Source organism: Barbatula barbatula, assembly GCF_947034865.1.
Source record: "Barbatula barbatula genome assembly, chromosome: 2".
NCBI classification, from domain to species: Eukaryota; Metazoa; Chordata; class Actinopteri; order Cypriniformes; family Nemacheilidae; genus Barbatula; species Barbatula barbatula.
In genome coordinates, this window is record NC_136767.1 from 31294785 (window position 1) to 31313499 (window position 18715).

Genomic DNA, 18715 nt, shown 5'->3' on the forward strand with positions numbered 1-18715 from the left:
TTCTGCAAGTGCATCTTTCTCCGGGCCCAGTCGACCGTGTACAATTATCCACCTGCTGCTTGCAGACGGCATGCTTTTTTGTCAGCCATCTCCTTTGCGGCGGTTCATGGCCTCGTGGCTTCCTTACTCTAAGGTCTCGCATGCTGAATGGACTGAAAGTTCATCATTATGCACTTTAGTTCTAAGGGCGGCATTGTTCAGTTTGGTCCCGGAGGTGGCCTCCCAACTTTTCCGTGTCTTAATTAGACATTTAGTTGCACATTTTAAGAGAAAGTAGACAGTTACACTATAACCGTATAGCCGGATAAAACATTCCCATAAGAAAGATAAATCACAGATTAGATCTCTTTGATCTCAATTTGAATTAGAGAGCAAATGGAAACTTGAGTCTTACATTTACCTTTAGTCATTTAGCAGACGCTTTTATCCAAAGCGACTTGCAGATGAGGAAACATTGGAAGCAATTATAACAACATAGGTCTTCTGTCTTCTGAGATAAAGCAATTTTGGGAGAAACATCTGAAACTAAGTTGAAGTCTCCTGAGCCATGATCGAGTAAACTCTGAGCAATAAAACTTTCGTCTGGGTTACCGGATGAATGAAACAAGAATGAGATCGGCTGGTCTTTTCCACATGCCAACCCCCACCAGAAAAGATTCTTTCACTCTACTGTTCTCCTTTAAATTAAAACTCTTTTTACTCATTTATACTGTGTATCCTTTTTCTCCTTTCTCTCTAGTCTCTTTGAAACTCAAACCACGCTGATCATGGCGCACCCACAGCCTCCGCTGTGACCTGTAACCTCAGATTCTTTGCACTTCCTGTGCCGGGCGCTCTGATGGAGGGATGCACCTGCGGATGGGCAGGTGACAGAGGAATTCTGGGAGAAACGGAGTCTTAGAAATGTAGAAGCTTTTCTCTGACACGAAGTTTGAAGCCATTGAGAACAGCAAAGATTAGAGACTCTTTGTACCCATCAGCGTTAAACAAATTAATCTATTGCTGTTCAGCTGACTGTAAAATCTCTAGATTTACTGTTTCTATGCAGCCATGGCCCGCTCGACCCACGCTGCCTTTCCCACAATGACTAAAACACATATTAGAAAGCCTTTACAAAGTTTTTGTCTGCTTTTTAGGATTAAGTAAATAAAAAGAGCTTCAGTGTGTGGATTTTTTAAGGAAGACAAATTTCCAAAATGCATATTTCCAGGATTATTTCTCTTGAGGATTATTTCTTAGAGCATTTATATTTAATTTATTTCATTAATTTAATTTCATTAATTTTTTTCATTTGATAATTATATATTTTATTATTTGCTACGTAATTCCAGTGTGAAAAAGAAACTAAACACTTTGAAATAAGATATAATTTCTTTGTGAATGGTTCTTTTTATCAGTAAAGAGGTTTGTGAAAGCAGCAAGCTTTATATAGCTAAGAGAAAGACTATAAAGACATCCAGTGAGCTTTATGGTCGGGGTCAAATTGTGTCAACTCGAGTTAAGCACAGACGACTGCACGGAAACTGACCCACGTGCTCTCTGAAATCGCTCTTTTGAAAATACGCCATGCGATTTGAAAGGACTCTTACGTTTGTTTACAATTTATTTACAAACGAAATGAATGTTCATGTTCATAATAATTCGTTTTTCTAATATTATTATTTTACAAACACACATTTTATTTATATTTTTGTAGTTACGTAACACACAATTTTTTGTGTTTTCTTTCAGCTTACCTTTACTTATAATCGATTTCTAATAAGAACGCAGTAGAAACATCTCTTCTGTTGAAGATCGTGGTTTAATTATACATTTTATTCGATATTAACTGTGACATTAATTTGCGTTATAAATTATTTAGGTAAATCATATATCTGTATTATTAAGTTATTTCAAACATCCAATACATTTTTTAAACAATGTTTTATATGTGCTTTGTATCTCTTAAACGCTTCGCACGTGCGATAAAAAAATATTTATTAAAATAAAATAAAAACGCGTGTCGCGTGTGTAATGACGTCACTCGCATGCGCCAGGGGCGTTCCTCGGGAAAGCGTCTTTTTGCTTCAAGTTCAATGATTATTTATTTATTTTGAGACAACAATTTATTTTCATGACTGTTATTGTTGAAATCCTCTGACTGATAGTGATCTGATTCGTTTATTTCGTCTTTGAAGTCGATACCGTAGCTCTCCAATGTAAGTACTGCGCTGTTATGTGAATTACGTTAGTGTTTGATGTAAGTCCAGATGACAAATGAAAAGTCATGTAATAGTATGATTATTAGATGTTATTGTTTGTGATTTATGTTGATACATTGTGTGGAGGTTCATATTCTGGTTTATACTTTACCAGGGAGATCAAAATAGATTGTACATCAATAACATTTGTATTTTAGCTCCTTTTGATATCACTGAGATTTTATAAGGGCATCTAATGAAAGTACTTTTTGTAACTGTAAAATATTATTGACAGGACCCTACAGTTTGATTCTCTGTTTAAAACACATAAGTAACCAAAACAATAACAAACAGAATAAATACAATATAAGTTATTATAAAAATCTAAATGTTCTAATGTTAACGTCAACCATGTGGGTTTTTCAAAAGGGGATTTGCATATCATGTTTAATTGTTCATTGTATTTCAGCTGCTGTGCATGTTTCATTCGCTGTCATTATTAATACGTTTTCATCTAAAAACATGACCGCTTCTAATATCACCTGTTTCTGATACTGTCTTTCAGGATGTCTCTGGGATTCGTGAGGTTTGTTTTTAGTCGTGCACTGAGCCGCTGTCCCGTCATCCACACCTCTGTACCTCCATCTGCTCTCAGACCTGCATGGGGTCGCCACACCATCTCACCCTTCTGCACAGACGCTGAGAGTGTCCATGTGGCCGATCACCCAAAGGAGACTAAAAAGCTAGACCCACGAGCACGAGTCACTTTTAGCAGCGTGGGTAGGAAGATCAGCCAGCGGCACATACAATTATTGGGTGAGGATGGTGAGGATCTGGGCACGGTGCACCGCGCTGAAGTGGTTCGAATGATGGACCAAAAGGGACTTAAGCTTGTTGCCATAAATGAAAATTCTGATCCTCCGTTATTCAAACTGATGAAAGGTAAACAGATACATGAAGAGCAGATGAGACTCAGGGAGACACAGAAAGCCAAGACAGGTGTGTTAACTACATTTGCTATGACATTTCATCTGAGGATTGTTTGTGAAGATTCTATCATCGTTTACATATCCAAAGCGATTATACTATACATTTGTTTCTAAATATGTGCAATCCCCTGGGATTTAACCCATGACCTTGGCATTGCTAATGCCATGCTCTTACCACTGAGCTACAGGAAAGCGTTTCTCTTTACATATATGTCATACAGGAGGTCGTTAAATAATGTTGCTTGCAATATACTATTGGTTGTCACATGTATTGGTGGTTTGCTAAAGAAATAAGATAATAGATTAAACGAGACTTTAATGTGTTTGGTGTTCTTGCAGGCCCTGTCCAGTCAAAGGAGTTGAATTTCTCTTCTGATATTTCTCTTCATGATTTGGAGACTAAACTGCGGCAGGTTGTCAGCTGGCTGGAGAAGAAGAATCACGTCAGACTCACCATCAAAGCTGGCGCTGACAGAAGCACACCGTTGGTATGACACACACATGGTTATGGTTATTAAGTGTTCTGTGCGCACAGGTTGTGTTTTTAATGTGAGTTTGTTTAATTTAAAATGGAACCGCTTTACTCTTTTTACATGCACATCCCAGTTGCTGTAAGAGTAACCTGTGTTAAAAGTAAGATTCGTAACTTTTGCCTCTCTATTGCCATCTGAGTTTGAAAACAAAATGTATGTGGATTCAAATCAAACAATGTCAAACTAACATTGTACATGACAGCTCAGGCTATACATCATTTTAAGATTACCATAGTAAATTGGGGTAAGGAGACAGTTTTTAACATGACAAATATTTGTTTATTTTAAACCAATTGCATCTTAAAACCCAGCACTTCACTTCTGGTAATACCAATGTACAAAACATGACACAAGCAAGTTTATTAACAAAATAAATTTTTTTTTTAAACCAATAACACAGATTTCATGAAATTACTGAACATCGATACAGTAATATTATATATACATAAACACATGTTTATGTTTTTTCTTCAACAGGATGTAGTCCTGAACCAGATGGTGGAGAGGATAACAGTGCCAGTCGGGTTTGTATCAAAACCCACAGTGGTTCGTGGGGGTCGTGCTGCCATGTGTGTCCTCCGTCTCGCTTCTGCTAAAGAACTGCGGCAGATGGCGACAGATTCTTCAAACAAGACTGTACAGCAAGAACCGGACACGCCAACATCTACCTCAGCCACAGAGAAACCAAAAGACTCGAAGTAACAGTGACATTCGATTCAATGCAAAGCTTTATTTTATAAAGGTGACCCTTATGCTGGAATATGATAACTAAACAATGGACTATAACAAGAGGGGCTCTAAAAGTTGAACCGCCAGTTCAGAACGGATGGATTTCGATGGAATGGGCTGTAAACTTGTTAAACTCTTTGATTCTGTGATGTCTGATTTTCCTGCTGCTTGACTTTCAGAATCTGTTTGATGAACTGGTGTTATACTCGTCTCTGACTGGCCAACCTGTGGCACTGATGCTTCATTCGATGATGATGTTTCTGTTTGACGCTTCTTGTTTCCTTTGTGGCCACTCAGACGAGATGCCAGAGAGCGTTTTGGGCGAGGTTTTTTCTGAAACACAATAAAGGCAGATTATTTCAATTAAAAATCATCTTCTAAGTTTACACTTACGATTGAATGAATACACAAAATTTAGCTTCCGATCACTTTTTACCAAAAATGTTTTGAAATATGATATTATTATACTTTTTTAAAAACTAAAAAAACAAGAAAGTATACTTTCTGTTTACTTAAAGAGAAAATTGTCTTTACTACTCTTAAAGTATACACAAAGGAACACTTTTATAAACTAGGTGGGCCAATTAAGTCCCAAGAAGTATTCTAAGTATACTAGTACCAGTACATACTACATACAGTATGCTTAGAAATGTACCTTAGTGTACTTAATAAAATAATTTATTCATAAAATGACTTATTGTTGGCTCAGTAATAGCAATAGTGAGTATTTACCTGTTTCTTCTTTTCAGGGTCATGAACCACAGTATGACGCTGTAAACTTTGCTGAGAAGTAAAAAGTTAAGACGTTTAAAACTGAGAAATTTTTTCTTACATTTCTTCTCTTTACAACTAGTCACAATTCAGATTGATTGTTTGTTTGCGTTCATCTGCAGTGGCATCAGGAGGTGTAAATTATAAGAGCATTTTCATATTCTGCTAAAATATCATTTTAATCTTCAGTTAGCAGCATTAACTTTTACCTTCATGGAAAAGGATTTGTCGCAACCGGGATGCGAGCAGATGAATAAGCGCTGATCTTCATGGAAGGACAGAATGTGGCTTTGTAGGTTAAAGGCGGTCGTGTACGAGCGTGTACATCCGTCTCTGGGACAGTGGAACACCACACGTTCTTCAGAATGAACGCGCTGATGATGCCGCAGGAACCAGATGTCTCTAAACGTTTTCTTACACTCGTCGCACTGTACTCTGACTAAACAAACAAAACACTCGCATCAATGCTCTGAATTACAGTGTCTTGTTTGCATGCTTGTAAAACCGCCGGCTTACCCTTATGAATCTTCTTGTGCTTCGTCATCTCTGTCCAGTTCTTCGCCACAAACGTGCAGCCCTCGCCCGTGCAGGAATAACCTGCAATGTTGATGCATAGAAGTAACTGAGTTAGTTCAGATTGTGAGCGGCGGTATTCAAGGAGCGCACGACGAGCATGTACTTACCCTGGTGTACTTTCTCATGCCGTTTCAGTTTAGCCTGTTGTGAAAACCGTCTCTCGCAGCCTTCATAAGAACACCTGCAGTGCATCAGATGAAAGGGAATAGACAGTTCTTATTTAAAGTGTGCTTACATTTTACTGCGACGGAGAGAGCAAACGACGGTAAAGCGTCTTACAGGTACGGCAGGAGGAGTGTGTGTGTACACTCGTGAGTCTTCAGCTGGTTATTTTTCTTGAACGTCCTCCCGCATCCTTCGAACGTACACTGAAAGAATCATTTTCAAATGTACTCATCTTAATACTATAATATATGGCAAGTAGAAGTAGGGAAAGTCTGCCCAACCCATACAATCATTAATTCACAGTCATGTTTATATAGCATTTGATATTTTGAGAAAATTGAGAATTTTGTTTCAGTCAGTGGTTTTATGCACACATAATAAAAGTCCATGGGGTCCAATGAGTAAATATCGATCCCTTTAAAAAGGGGTAAAGAAAAAACAGCTTGTTGCCCATCTACAGGTGGTATTGGGGGCGTGTCATTCTTATTCAAGAAAGCATCTGATTGGACAAGAACCTGTATAGCTTTGCAGCACGTGTTTACATCGACTCACTGTGTAGGGTTTAGTCTCCTGTCTGTGAATACGCGAAACGTGTTTCATCAGGTTGCCGTTTGTGGTGAATCCCGCGTCGCATCCGTCCTCCGTGCATCTGGTGAAGTAACGTAACGTAAATATCACGTCGTCTTGCAGTTCACGTGTTTAACATTACACGTCCGAACACTTACTTGTACGGTCTTTCGCCGGTATGTGTCAGCACATGACGAGCGAGATGATACTTCGTGCAGAATGATTTACTGCAGCCGTTATACTCGCATTTAAAGGGCCTCTAAACAGAAAAACGTGTCAAACTGCAATATAAACACGTCATGTGTCAAACTGCTGACATGCGTCTCGCGAGCTGACAAACACAACAGATGTTGTGACGTAATAATGTAATTCATACTTTGTCGACACTGTATTTCTGCGCGTGCTCTTATTTTATTTTTTGACGCACCCGCGCGGGGTTTTGTCTGTCACTCACCTCTCCTGTGTGTTTACACAGATGCGCTTCTAGTTTCCACGTTTTGTTGTACGACGCCTGACAGTCGGGAAACGAACATATAAACGTTCCGCCGGGTTTACTGTTAGTTTCGTGCATTGTCAAACGTAAAGATTGCGGCTTACGCTGCGATCACATGTGCGCCGCAGCAGCAATGGCCGCCCGGTGACGTCAAACGCACGTCACGCCATCCATGCAGTTACGGAACGCCAGTGAGACCAAAAGCCGAGTTTAAACACGAAGTGGACTCACGTGTTTGTCTTTTGCGCATATGCATTATTAAAGATCTTTCATGCATGTTGTGCAGCCGTGTTTGGAGCGTAAACTAAAGCTCAGCAAAAAAATGCAACATTTAGGTTATCTCTCATTTCTTTTTTTATTATAGTATACTTTAGAAATTAATTATTTCTATAGATATTATCCTCAGGGGTATGTGTTGAAAATGTAGATTGTGGTTGAAAAGCAGCATTCTCACCTCAGTTCTCTTCATGCAGTGGCTTCGGACTCTTTTCGAACTACCACGTCTCGGTACCTAAAATGCCCAACATGTCTCCGTCCTTAACGTTGCCACCCTCGTGCATCCCAGATCCCCGACACCACCACCAGCTCCGGCTTACAAAGGTGCTTGAGAATTCGGGGGGTTTCTAGGGGGCTCGGCTGTGAGTCCCTCATGGCTCTGCTAGGACCACAGGGGCTGGGATAATCACATTAGCTGAAGATGGGAAATAGACAGTGGCGTGAAAGCCGGGAGAGCAATGGCAAGACTAATCCAGTTACTGCCGGGAGAGAAAAGAGCGACGCTGGTTCTCCGCAGAGGCTGAGAAAAGCTCTACTTTCCCAGGAGTGAGTTCACCTGTATGGTAACACAGAAAAGTTGGTCTTTTGATGCCCGTTTCGAGGGGACACTTGGCACTTGGCAACATCTCATCGTGCCACCCTCCCTCCCTCCCCGACTCTTCCATGGTTGGGCACCATTTGTCAATGCATAAAGAAACAAAACAAAAGACATTCCATGAGATCCTCTTTAACTCCCTGCTGGTGAAGACGTCCCCCGCAGGAGGAGCTGCTGTCTGTTTTATGTGGAAAGAGGAGGGGCATAATTGCCAAAAACAAGGGACCAGCTTTATCTGTTTATTGTTTCTGCACCCGAGTTCAACATAAATGCAGAGTAAGCGCGGGACAATAGGATGCACGGTATAACCCAACGTCATTCTGTACATACTGGAAGATGGCCACCATCAGGGACAGTGCAACCTAGGGGTCGACGGGGTGAGATGTTCTCCTCACGAGCACCTCTAGTGCCTGGGATCAAGATTCCTGGCTCTCCCTGGCAACGGTGGGAAAACAGAATGTCAGATCTGATCAGTCAAGTCTTTAAGCCCTTTAGTTCATTGCGTGTCTCTTGTCTTTCTGGAGTGTAGTACGGGGATTAAGCTGAGTGGTAAAACAGTGATTTAATGAACTTTGCAGTGCAGCATGTCACACTTAAACCGCTATCGCAAACAAGCCGGGACGGTGGGAGATCTCTGGGAACTTTTTTGAGCCGTGTGGACGAGGGGTATGGGTTCTTAATTCCACTAAAAAAACAAGTCGGAGTGTGAGAAAAAATTCAGGAAAAACAGATGGACCACCAGGTGCTGTGAATGTGTGACAGACAGTAAACAAAACAACAGGAGAAAGAAATGCATCGGCTCGCTCACCAGACTTATTTGCGTATGAGGCTGCTGTCCTTTAATCACAACAGTGGCTTATACGTATGTGTGCATTAGCGGTGTGTTCATTATATTTCAGACGACTGCATCGAAATAACTAGACTCGGTTGGAATGGTTTGGTTATTTTGGTTATTTTCAATTTAGATTGAATTCTCTTCCCATTCTGAAGGATTAACACACTTTCCTTTGATCCAAAGAATAAACACTTTTCTTTTGTTTATATAAAACGACCACAATCAACAAACAAACAACATTTTTTTATGAGAAATTAAATTGTATGCACATATAAAATCGCAAATCGCAAAAATTTGACAAATCAGCTTTATAAGTTCTTTGCATTGGGTAAACTAATGTATACTGTAGGTGGGTCAAAGACGAAAATGTGTTTAAGCTTAAAAACTATTTAAATTATTGTTTTTAAACATTTCTGTATAATTTAATTGCATTTTTTGTTTTTCTGAGCAAAATAAATATCATACATGTTCCCCTTAAAAACAGAAGACGCCCACTAAAATGTCATTCAGTGTAACAAGGCATATTTACAAAAAAAACTTAATTAAAAGACTAGTTAGTTGTATTTTTGCATTTTAAAACTATGCCACTATCCTAAGTTTTGCCCATTTGTCAATAAGAATTTGTTTGACTTATTTAAAGACCAATACAATTTCATATACTCCTGATTCTTTTATATTTTTGAATATGTACAATTCAGAATAAGCATGTTGTTTGAATTTGTACATAAATATTGTGTTACACTGAATGACAATGTAACATTATTTCAACCTAATTTTGACATCGCTAAAAAAAAGTAGATATTTTTCTTACATTTAATGTGCTTTCTATGGACATAAAATCACTTTTGTAAATGTCTTTTAATGGAGACATATCAACGTTTTTTGAACCCATGTATGTTTTATATTATTGGATCACAAAGAACTTAACACACTTCATAAAACTGACTTCAACCCAACTCAGATCTCATTATGTGATTTTCAAACTAAGAACATTTTGCACAACAGAAACAACAGTCCTAGAAACATCCATGTTGAAGAGACAACGATAAAGTGTGGAATGTTTGGGAAAAGTTTGATTTATGAATCATAACAATGCAATATTATATTCAGTGTTGGGCAAGTTACTCTAGTAATTAACTACTTTTTCATTTACATATTCAATAGTGTAATTAGATTACTGTACAAATGATAGATATGAAACAGCTTATATAATTCATTCAAATAAATGATAAAGGACTACATAAATGATTCTTATTAAAGTATACAAATGTAAGAAGGATACATTAAAGTATACATTTTAACGGTAGACTTATAATTTTGATGTCGTTTCTACTATTGAATATACAGTATAACACAGTATTTAGTTCAATTACATCAGAATTAACTGCAAATAAATTACAGAAAGAAATGTGTAATCCCTTACTTTACTCTTTCAAGGGAAAAGTAATTAAATTACATAAACTAATTACAAAATAACTACTTGCACCCAACACTCATTATATTATTATACACTTCAATATTTATATAACATATGTACAAAATGCTCATGTTTTTATGTTGTTTACTGACCTGAAGTGTAAGCAATATTTGAAAATATTATTAAAAACCGCCGTTCAACCGATACAAGAATATCAAAGATTGTTGTTGTTAGCAGTAATATCTCTTTTTTGGCAAAGCAAAAATGACATCAGCTTTAACAACAACATGTTGAATCATTGTTTTCCTCCCGAGAGCGATGACATTAAAATATATTTGTATCTGTATATCTACTTGTTTCTCTTGCGTGTTGTGTATTAACCTGTCCATGTGCACTGTGCTTGACACGGAGTGTTAGAAATGATGACTATCTTTGTATCTTTTGCATTTTAATGCTATAACTGTTATACATTTCATTGACACACAGATATGACTGTCACAGGTTTCCGAGTACAAACCAAAAACTAGCTGTTACAGTTACCCCCGTGCTCTTTATTTAATTGATGCGTTTACCCAGAGAGGACTCCATCAGAAATCTCCATTAAAGGTGAGGAATCATGTTCCAGTAAGCGTCTGGCAAATAATAAGAAGTAATGGCTTAGAAAATGGAGTGCATTCTGGAATGGTCTATCAATGAATCAATTTAAAATCTGACTTCTAAATTGCTGCCTACTTATTTTGCACAGTTTGCACAGAGGAATACAAAAACATGTCAAGTTCAAAGTTCAATGACTCCGGAAGAGTAAGCTGTAATGGCTGATGAAAAAACGTATTAAGCAAAGTTTGGACTCGGTGAAGAATACTTTACAAAATAAAACAAGATGTTTAATTTAGGCTTATGCATTTGGCAGACGTTCTCATCTCTGGCGACTTTCAGTGCATTGCCTTTGTAGGTTTTAAGAGCGCTCAATGCTCTACAATGTTCGACAACTCAATACATGAAATCCTTTGGGTAATTTTCTATCATGTATTTAGATTTGTTCTTATCGTACACCTCTGACAATTCAGAGCATATTCCTTCACTTCCTACCTGTTTTATTTCAATAAATGGATATCGTAAATCGTATTGTTGGCAAAACATCACAATATTCAAGAAATCAACCTGACCCTGTTGAAAATATCACATTTATTACGCCAGAAAACTCAGGCATTCATAGGATTTTGTCAGATGGAAGCTAATGAACAAAAAGTCAAACACCACAAGATTCTTGGGCTCATGAAAGACAAAAACTTGTTACAAGATGAAGGGCAAAAATAGAATTAAACTAAAGGTAATATAGATGACATGAGCAGATTATTACGTAAGGATTGTGCTATTAGGGATTAAAGGAGAAAGGACAGCAGCCCTTGAACAATGTTTTTGGTTTGCAGATTTCAACCTGATACCTTTGCAGATCTTAAAGATTAGCTTCCTACAAAACAGATGTTTGGCCCTTTAGTTTGTTCAAAGCCCCTTTTTTCCATTGCTCAAGCATTTCAGTCATTTATGCACAGTTTGAATCAGTTGGATGTTATCAGTCAGACCAGTCGTTCACATCGACGTCTGAGTCGTCTTCAGAGTCGCTGTAGTCCACTGCGATACGGCGAGACAGAATCATGGCCACGTCGTTCCCCACCGGCTCTCTTTCAGCCTGATGTTTCTGCTGCTCCTGAACTTTCTTCAGCTGGATACCTGAACACAAAACATCACGGATGAACACCAGCACACACCTCTATCTCACAGACTGATGTTCTCTTGATGTCTATATCGACCCCTCACCCATTCGTATCGCAGACAGCAGGTCGCTGCGGACGTCTGAATCAGGCTGCAGGTTTGGTCTGAGTCCTTCCAAAGATGCTTTTGGATGTGAAGGTACAGGAGGAGCCGGAGGCGGCGGCGGACCATCGGGAGGATGGGCTAGAACCTGTTCTGGAGGCTGAACAGGCGGAAGAGGATACCGTATGGCTGAGGCGATTGGTCCAGGAGGAAGAGGGGCTGGACCTGCTGGAGGCGGAGATGGAATAATGGGCCCTGAACTGGCGTAATACTCCATCAGACTTATCAGAGAGAGAGAGAGAGAGTGAGAAACAGGGATAAAAAAACGGGAGATGATTCTCTAGCAGAGACACAATTCATCCTGTGACCTGTAATCCGCTGGTGGGAGAGTGATGTTTCCATTGACTCCACCATCAGGAGGCAGGTACCGTTGAGGATTTGGGTGTGTTTGACTGAGCAGGTTTGCTCTGTAACCCACAGCAGGACCTACGCCCACTCCTACAGGCCCTCCGATGCTGTGGTATTCGTGCTCCATCCCTCCGTTTGAGCCGGATGATGCCTCCACTCGTGTGTTTGTGTGGCTGGCCCGCGCCCCAGCGTGACATGCTGTAGCTGGATGGTCAGGGATGTTTGGACCGTGGCGTCTATTAAGAAATCATTTAAGAATTAAAAGAATAGTTCAACCAAAAATTTAAATAGCACAATGATGTGCTTTTTGGAGCTTCACCATGTTGACCCCATATAAGCTCACACGTCATCTTTACATTACATTAAATTACATTTCATTAAAACATCTTATGAAGAAACACTGTACATCTAAATTATGAAATACCGTGTTTTCAAAGTTGACAAGCACTTGAAAATCTAAATATGGATATATGAGGTTAGAGAAGGACAGCAGTGATATATTACTGTAAATACAGTATATATAAATTAATATAAATTGTTTGTGTTCAGCTGAAGAAAGGAAGTCCCATTAATCTGGGATGGCATACATTTATTCCATTAATGGAGAGTTTCTTAAAGGAAAAGTTCACCCAAAATTTTTTTTTTTTGGCTGAACTGTCCCTTTAAGTGTAGCATGTAAACAAACCTGCCCTCCATAGACCGCACACCATCAGAGGATAGACCCCTGTGTAGTGGATGATGATGGCGGTGGTCCGGGCGCAGCTCCTTATCAAATGCCATCATGTTCCACTCATGTCTGCGGTTATGAGCTTTACGCACTTTTTTAACCTCACGTGGAAGCGTACCATCAACACAACGCTTCTGCTCCTGTGTGTGCATAGAAATACAGGGTCAGTGTAAACTGTAAAATGAATGTAGATTGTAGAGGTATAATCATCTGGATTTGGGTACATTTGATGAGAAATGTTTTGAGTTCATATCAGATCTTTAACATTGACTTTTGATTGCAGACTTGACAAATCTGAGCTCAGTTTGAGACATTGTTGACATCTCTTCTGAAACTCCAAAGACTGAAATATATTAAAGAAATCTCACTTTTCTTATGGCAAAGGCAAAAATAAGTTTTTGGGTGAAATATGACATACTGTAGCCTATTCTTGACATGCTATGAGTGTTTCAGCCCCACAAAGAAAAAAATCTAATGTTTAAGCCCACATGCTTTTAACTCAAAATGATCATATACTCTAAAATTTTGAGTCTAAATGAACCTTCACAGCAAATACCCTCTGTTTTCGCTTCTCTTTTCTCTTGTCCTCTGTGTCCTGAAGCATTTTTTCCTTCCACAAGTCAAAGAAATACGAGGGATCCGTGTAGAACTTCATCCCATCGATATGGTCATCCCTGCACAGAACAAAACCACAGAAACAAACGAAAAACACCTTTATGTTCAGTTCTATTGCTTTATAATGAAATGTCAATGGCTTGAAAACAGAGAAGCACACACCTGTAGCCAGAGAGTATGCTGAGGGGTGGTGGTCTATCACAGGTGTTGTACATCTCAGCCATTGGCTTTGGAACGCTGCTCTTTGTCACCACCTGTTGGTTCTGAACAGTAGAGCTCTTGAACGCTTTACACATGTTAATGTCCTGGAGTGAAACTGTGGCAGTGAAGAACACACAGAAATCATTTCACATCACTCAAGTAACATTTTACAGAAAAAATATTTAGTGGTATTGAATGATGCGGTGGTTTAGTGGACTATCTTGATAATACTTTCTGCAAAAAAAAAGCAGGTTTGTTTTCAAACAGTTATACTTACGGTGCTACAGTAAAAATGTGAATCAAATTTAAAGCAAAAATATATAGCAATACTAAGTGTATGTACAACGAGAAAAGGAAAGGGCCTAAACCGGATCCTTGTGGCCCTACCTAGAATATCCCATGTAACTATCAACTTTATCTGAGATATATGAATTAATTATAAACACATTCATGAAATATTCTGTTAAAAAGTTATATTTAATCTGAAAATGTTGGACATGTCACAGATTCAGAGTTTAAGGAAACAGTTGTGAAAATTATACTGTTTTATTAAACAGAGCATAATGCATGTGTGCTTATATCCCATATATACTGTTACATAACTTTTGACCTTTGACTGACCTTCCTCCACATTAGAGTCCAGCCGGGTGACCTTGATGGCAAGGCGATCTATGCGGTCCTGTAGAGAGTTTGCTCGCAGGTAGAAGGTGTTGGCTTCATTAAACAGCTCGCTGAACACGTCCTCTGCATGTTTACCTTACGTGAGAAAAAGATGAATCAAATACTTCTATTCAAAGTGTATCACAGTAGTTTTATTACAGATACAACACCCTGAAGTAAAGTGACAGAAGCTCAGCATCCACACAGGCCTCAAACCCTATACTTGACACTAGACATCTTGTTTTAAAGAGGAGAGGTGACTCGCTCAAATTTACGATTGAATCTCGCATAAAAAGTGAGCAAAGATTAAGCACAAGAATTGTAGAAGAAGTATTCACAAGACCTTTACCGTACTTTCCTTTCTTATTCCCTAGCTCCAATTTGATTCCTACTTTCAGATATTTTGTGTATTCTTTGCTCTTGTGAGGCTGAATGCTCCTTGATTTGTGAGAATAAAGCGTAGAATAAATGTAAACATAAAGTACCAAACAGTTAAAATGACATTATATACTGGTTATAGGGAATATCTACAAAATATAGAAAATGCTTCAGGCAGGCCAGACACACAATATTACACAAAACACACCAAAATCACGCTTTTATCTTCTTTAGAGATGCTAACCCCTGACACTTAGACACACCCTCCAATCCCCTGTGACTTCAAACACACGCACGCACGCACCCAAACACATCTGTCTGTCTCTCAGTGCTCGTCGCAGGATTAAGCTTTAAAGCTTTTGCAAGGAAGGCAGTGAACAAAGAAGCATTGTTGTCACATCTTATTAAAGCTGATGTCGAACAAACTACTGACAAGATGCACAGGTGCTACTGTATTATTAAGCAGGTTTTGGACAGGAAGAGTAGGCTAAATGTAAAGTGACAGTTCACCAAAAACATAAATTCTGTCATCATTGACTCATTCTTATGTCGTTTCAAATCTTTAAAGCACGAAAGAAGATATTTTGAATACTTGGATACTTTGATAACCAAACAACACTGAACCCCATTGAATTCCGTTGTATGAACACAAAACAACTGAGACGTCACAAACAGGTCAACAACCACATGAGAGTGAACCTTCCCTTAAAGTCAGATTTCCAGTGCATATACTGTATATGTTGTTGGAATGGATTGTTATTGTTGAATATTATGATATTATTAAGACAATATTAAACAATAGAATACTTACTGAGGCTGCTGAGTTGGCGTATTATAGTAGAGAGAGTGTTGTTGTTCACACACTCCAGCTCACTGCTGATGTTTTCAGGCAAAGCTCCTCTGCACAGATGCCTCGGCTCAATGTTTCTCTTTATCATCGGCATGTCTCTCCACCTCGACACACACGAGCACCTGTAAATACACACATCAGCGGATGCTTTCTGAAAGTCTGAAGTCATTACCTTTGGCTTTTGCTTGTTGTGTTTGTATATGAGAATGTATATGATGTTATCTTTTTTTATGATGTAGACTGGTGCCATCAATTGCTTTAACGCTTTGTAAACTAACTGATCCATTTGGAAAGCTTAGAATGAGGGCGAATTGTCTTTTTACTAATGGATGAAAAAAGAAACGACAAATATTCCCCAGAAATGTAACTGGATAACCAGAAAGCAGCAGAATATAAAACCATCCGTGACTTGACTGTACCTTTTCAGTTGACAGCTGGTGGTTTTGGTGATTTATATCTAGTTCAATGGTGGGCCTACCTGACCTAATCATTTTAAATCAATCGGATAATTTTTTTATGTAAATAAATGAGCCAAGGACAACATGTTTTACAGCTAGGGGTTTAAGATACAGTATGTATAATGAAGAGCTACGACGATTTTTCCCAATATGACATTCTACTGGCTGTCCTACATTTTTGTTTCTTTGTTTTTCTTTTAACTTTCTTTGTTCCTTAACTAAATGTTTTATTACATCAAATGTTCAATTAAATCTTGAATGTTGAGGATCGAAATAACAAGTTGTGCAGCAAAAATGTAATTTAAAATTGTTCATGTTCTGTAAATAAATGTGTTCCATTGTTTACGTTTTGTGACTATAGTATTGGCTGTCAATTGGTGTGAAGTGTTGCATAAATTACTCTGAAAAAATAATTTCCAGTTACTAATGACATATTCAACGTGTAAGATTAGTGTACAAATCAACTCCCTCACATCATTGTTTTCTGTTTTAATTATTTATGATGTATTTCTGTGATGCAAAGGGGAATTTTCCATACCTTTTACGCCAGTCTTCCGTGACTCATGATGCTAATTTAATAACAAATGTTTGCTGCTTAATATTTGTAATAATGTGTGATCATTTGTCTTTGAATTATAAAAAGTATATGTTATTAATATTTTTAAACAATAAAATGGAGGCTTGAACGATGATCACTTAAAATTGTAATGTATCCAAACTTTTGACCATTCTTGTATATACTAGGTTATAATGTGTGTTTTATAGCACTCATGCAGATTGAGGAGTATTTATTCATCTGCCTATGTCTATCCATTTGCATGAATTGTAAATTACCAATAAAATATGTTTACATTGCAGTTTTTATATTTAACACAAAATATTTAAAGTATTTCAGAATTAAAGTTCAATCTATTCAAAATATAGTTCAACAAATAATCTGTATTATCTTGCATGCATGTCAGATTATGATTTCAATCAAATTAAAACAATTCTAAATCATTTCCATAAATTCCTGGCAAAAGTTCCCATGGAAAGTCCCAGGAATTTTCCGGCCCTTTGCGACCTTACACCCAACACATTTATCCTCTACAGCTTTGATCCCTTTGCGGAGTCAGTGGGAGAGCTGAAGACACGCTGCTGGTGGCCATCACAGAGGTTTTATAGATATATGTATGGCACTTTCTGTGATAACGTCAGAGCTTCCACATGTTCTGTTGCTTTTATCCTGTACTATGCAGCTCTGAAACCATCCGTCACCAGAAGATTATAGAGGGCGGAGTTTATCTCCGGATTAAGGTATTAGACACAGAGAGCACTGCACTCATGAACTTCCACCACTGCTACATATGACCTACTGTAATGGTCACTGGAGGAATGTTGCCTTATTTCTGGCTATGGTTACAGGTATTGGATATGAAAAGCTGTTTTGAGCTCCGGCTTTCTGTCTCAAAACGGTCAGGGTTTGATTTCAGGTTTCAAGAGATGCTGAGAGCATCTCTTCGTCAGCAACGAATCAGGAAGCAGGAAGGCCTGTGGAACGGTCCATTAATGCAAATAGAAATCAATGTGTTTTAGAATAAACTCGTACAGACAATAGGGCAATTTAAAGTTACCTGCTAAATTGAGGTGCATTTACTAAAACATTTTCATTGAACTCGGTGTTAGTGGATACAACCTTTTAGTGAAGTGTGATAATATGACATACTCGCAACAATGAATGTAAAACTAATATAAACTCAAATGTAATGTTAGTTGTAAATGACTTATTATCACACATTACTGTTCAAAAAATGGTAATATGTTGTTTTTGACACAGTGATGGAAACACAGAGATATTATCTTAAGTATTACATCACAGCATCATGTAAATAACTTGGTCCATGAATATTACTACACTTAGTAGGCTACTATACTAAAGTACTATGCCGTCTCCATCTAGAAGAACTTTGCAAACATCACTTTTTTGTTGGGGGACGTTTTCATAATGAAAGGTCGAGGACTGCTGTTTCAAAATTAATATTGCATTAAAGCTGTACGTAGGAGCGACGCAAGCGACTGCACGAGAGTTTATTATAAGGCACCGTTAATCTCGCGACCTCGGATTTAAACTATTACAACAGACATGAAAACATTGGAAAAAAATGATTGTCTTATAAAACAGCTTTAGCAAATGTATTTTAAAACACTTTCGCTTACCAAAAGTCGCTTTTAGGCGGATGAAACGGAGCGTCGGGCAGCTCTCTGCTGATCTTGCCGTGTTTGGGCGGAGTTGGAATGTTAAGGGACAGACAAGTGCACCAATCGGATGGCAGGAGGCGGGACTCCATTTCGGAATTTTAACCAATGAGATTCGTGCATGTAACATGCATGTGTCTTATAAAAAGATATATAGGTAATATAGGCACATTAACCCAAAATAATAACATGATCAAGTGTATTAAGTGTTTATTTGAAAAAATAAATAACTCTAAATAAAA

General features: G+C 38.2%; 3 protein-coding genes across 3 annotated transcripts; 1 reads left to right on the forward strand and 2 right to left on the reverse strand.

Moving 5' to 3' along the window:
- Nucleotides 1-1474: 1474 nt before the first annotated feature.
- mtif3 (mitochondrial translational initiation factor 3) lies at nt 1475-5117 on the forward strand. Its single transcript, XM_079473391.1, has 4 exons — nt 1475-2198; nt 2746-3179; nt 3509-3657; nt 4180-5117. Coding segments are annotated over exons 1-4 (810 nt in total). The 5' UTR covers nt 1475-2196; the 3' UTR covers nt 4405-5117.
- Nucleotides 3856-7236, reverse strand: gtf3aa (general transcription factor IIIAa). Its single transcript, XM_079473381.1, has 9 exons — nt 6965-7236; nt 6669-6769; nt 6496-6592; nt 6058-6146; nt 5886-5959; nt 5719-5799; nt 5412-5641; nt 5164-5214; nt 3856-4764 (listed from the first exon to the last, which is right to left on the reverse strand). The coding sequence occupies exons 1-9, from the start codon at nt 7079-7081 to the stop codon at nt 4483-4485; spliced, it is 1122 nt and encodes a 373-aa protein (XP_079329507.1). The 5' UTR covers nt 7082-7236; the 3' UTR covers nt 3856-4482.
- Nucleotides 7237-10569: 3333 nt separating this feature from the next.
- wasf3a (WASP family member 3a) lies at nt 10570-18508 on the reverse strand. The gene is made up of 9 exons (XM_079482237.1): nt 18435-18508; nt 15742-15902; nt 14514-14648; nt 13854-14007; nt 13633-13750; nt 13035-13216; nt 12310-12585; nt 11945-12222; nt 10570-11857 (listed from the first exon to the last, which is right to left on the reverse strand). The coding sequence occupies exons 2-9, from the start codon at nt 15872-15874 to the stop codon at nt 11700-11702; spliced, it is 1434 nt and encodes a 477-aa protein (XP_079338363.1). The 5' UTR covers nt 15875-15902; nt 18435-18508; the 3' UTR covers nt 10570-11699.
- Between the last annotated feature and the right edge of the window lie 207 nt (nt 18509-18715).

Bases quoted from the DNA above. Each gene is read 5' to 3' on its own strand.
- mtif3 (XM_079473391.1), top strand. The intron at 3,180-3,508 runs GTGTGTTAACTA...GTGTTCTTGCAG, and splicing joins GACACAGAAAGCCAAGACAG to GCCCTGTCCAGTCAAAGGAG. The intron at 3,658-4,179 runs GTATGACACACA...TTTCTTCAACAG, and splicing joins CTGACAGAAGCACACCGTTG to GATGTAGTCCTGAACCAGAT.
- gtf3aa (XM_079473381.1), bottom strand. From the start codon at position 7,081: ATGCACGAAACTAACAGTAAACCCGGCGGAACGTTTATATGTTCGTTT. The intron at 6,147-6,495 runs GTGAGTCGATGT...TGATTCTTTCAG, and splicing joins AGGAGACTAAACCCTACACA to TGTACGTTCGAAGGATGCGG. The intron at 5,960-6,057 runs GTAAGACGCTTT...GATGCACTGCAG, and splicing joins ACACTCCTCCTGCCGTACCT to GTGTTCTTATGAAGGCTGCG.
- wasf3a (XM_079482237.1), bottom strand. From the start codon at position 15,874: ATGCCGATGATAAAGAGAAACATTGAGCCGAGGCATCTGTGCAGAGGA. The intron at 14,649-15,741 runs GTAAGTATTCTA...TTCTCACGTAAG, and splicing joins ACGCCAACTCAGCAGCCTCA to GTAAACATGCAGAGGACGTG. The intron at 12,586-13,034 runs GTTTGTTTACAT...ATTTCTTAATAG, and splicing joins GTGCGGTCTATGGAGGGCAG to ACGCCACGGTCCAAACATCC.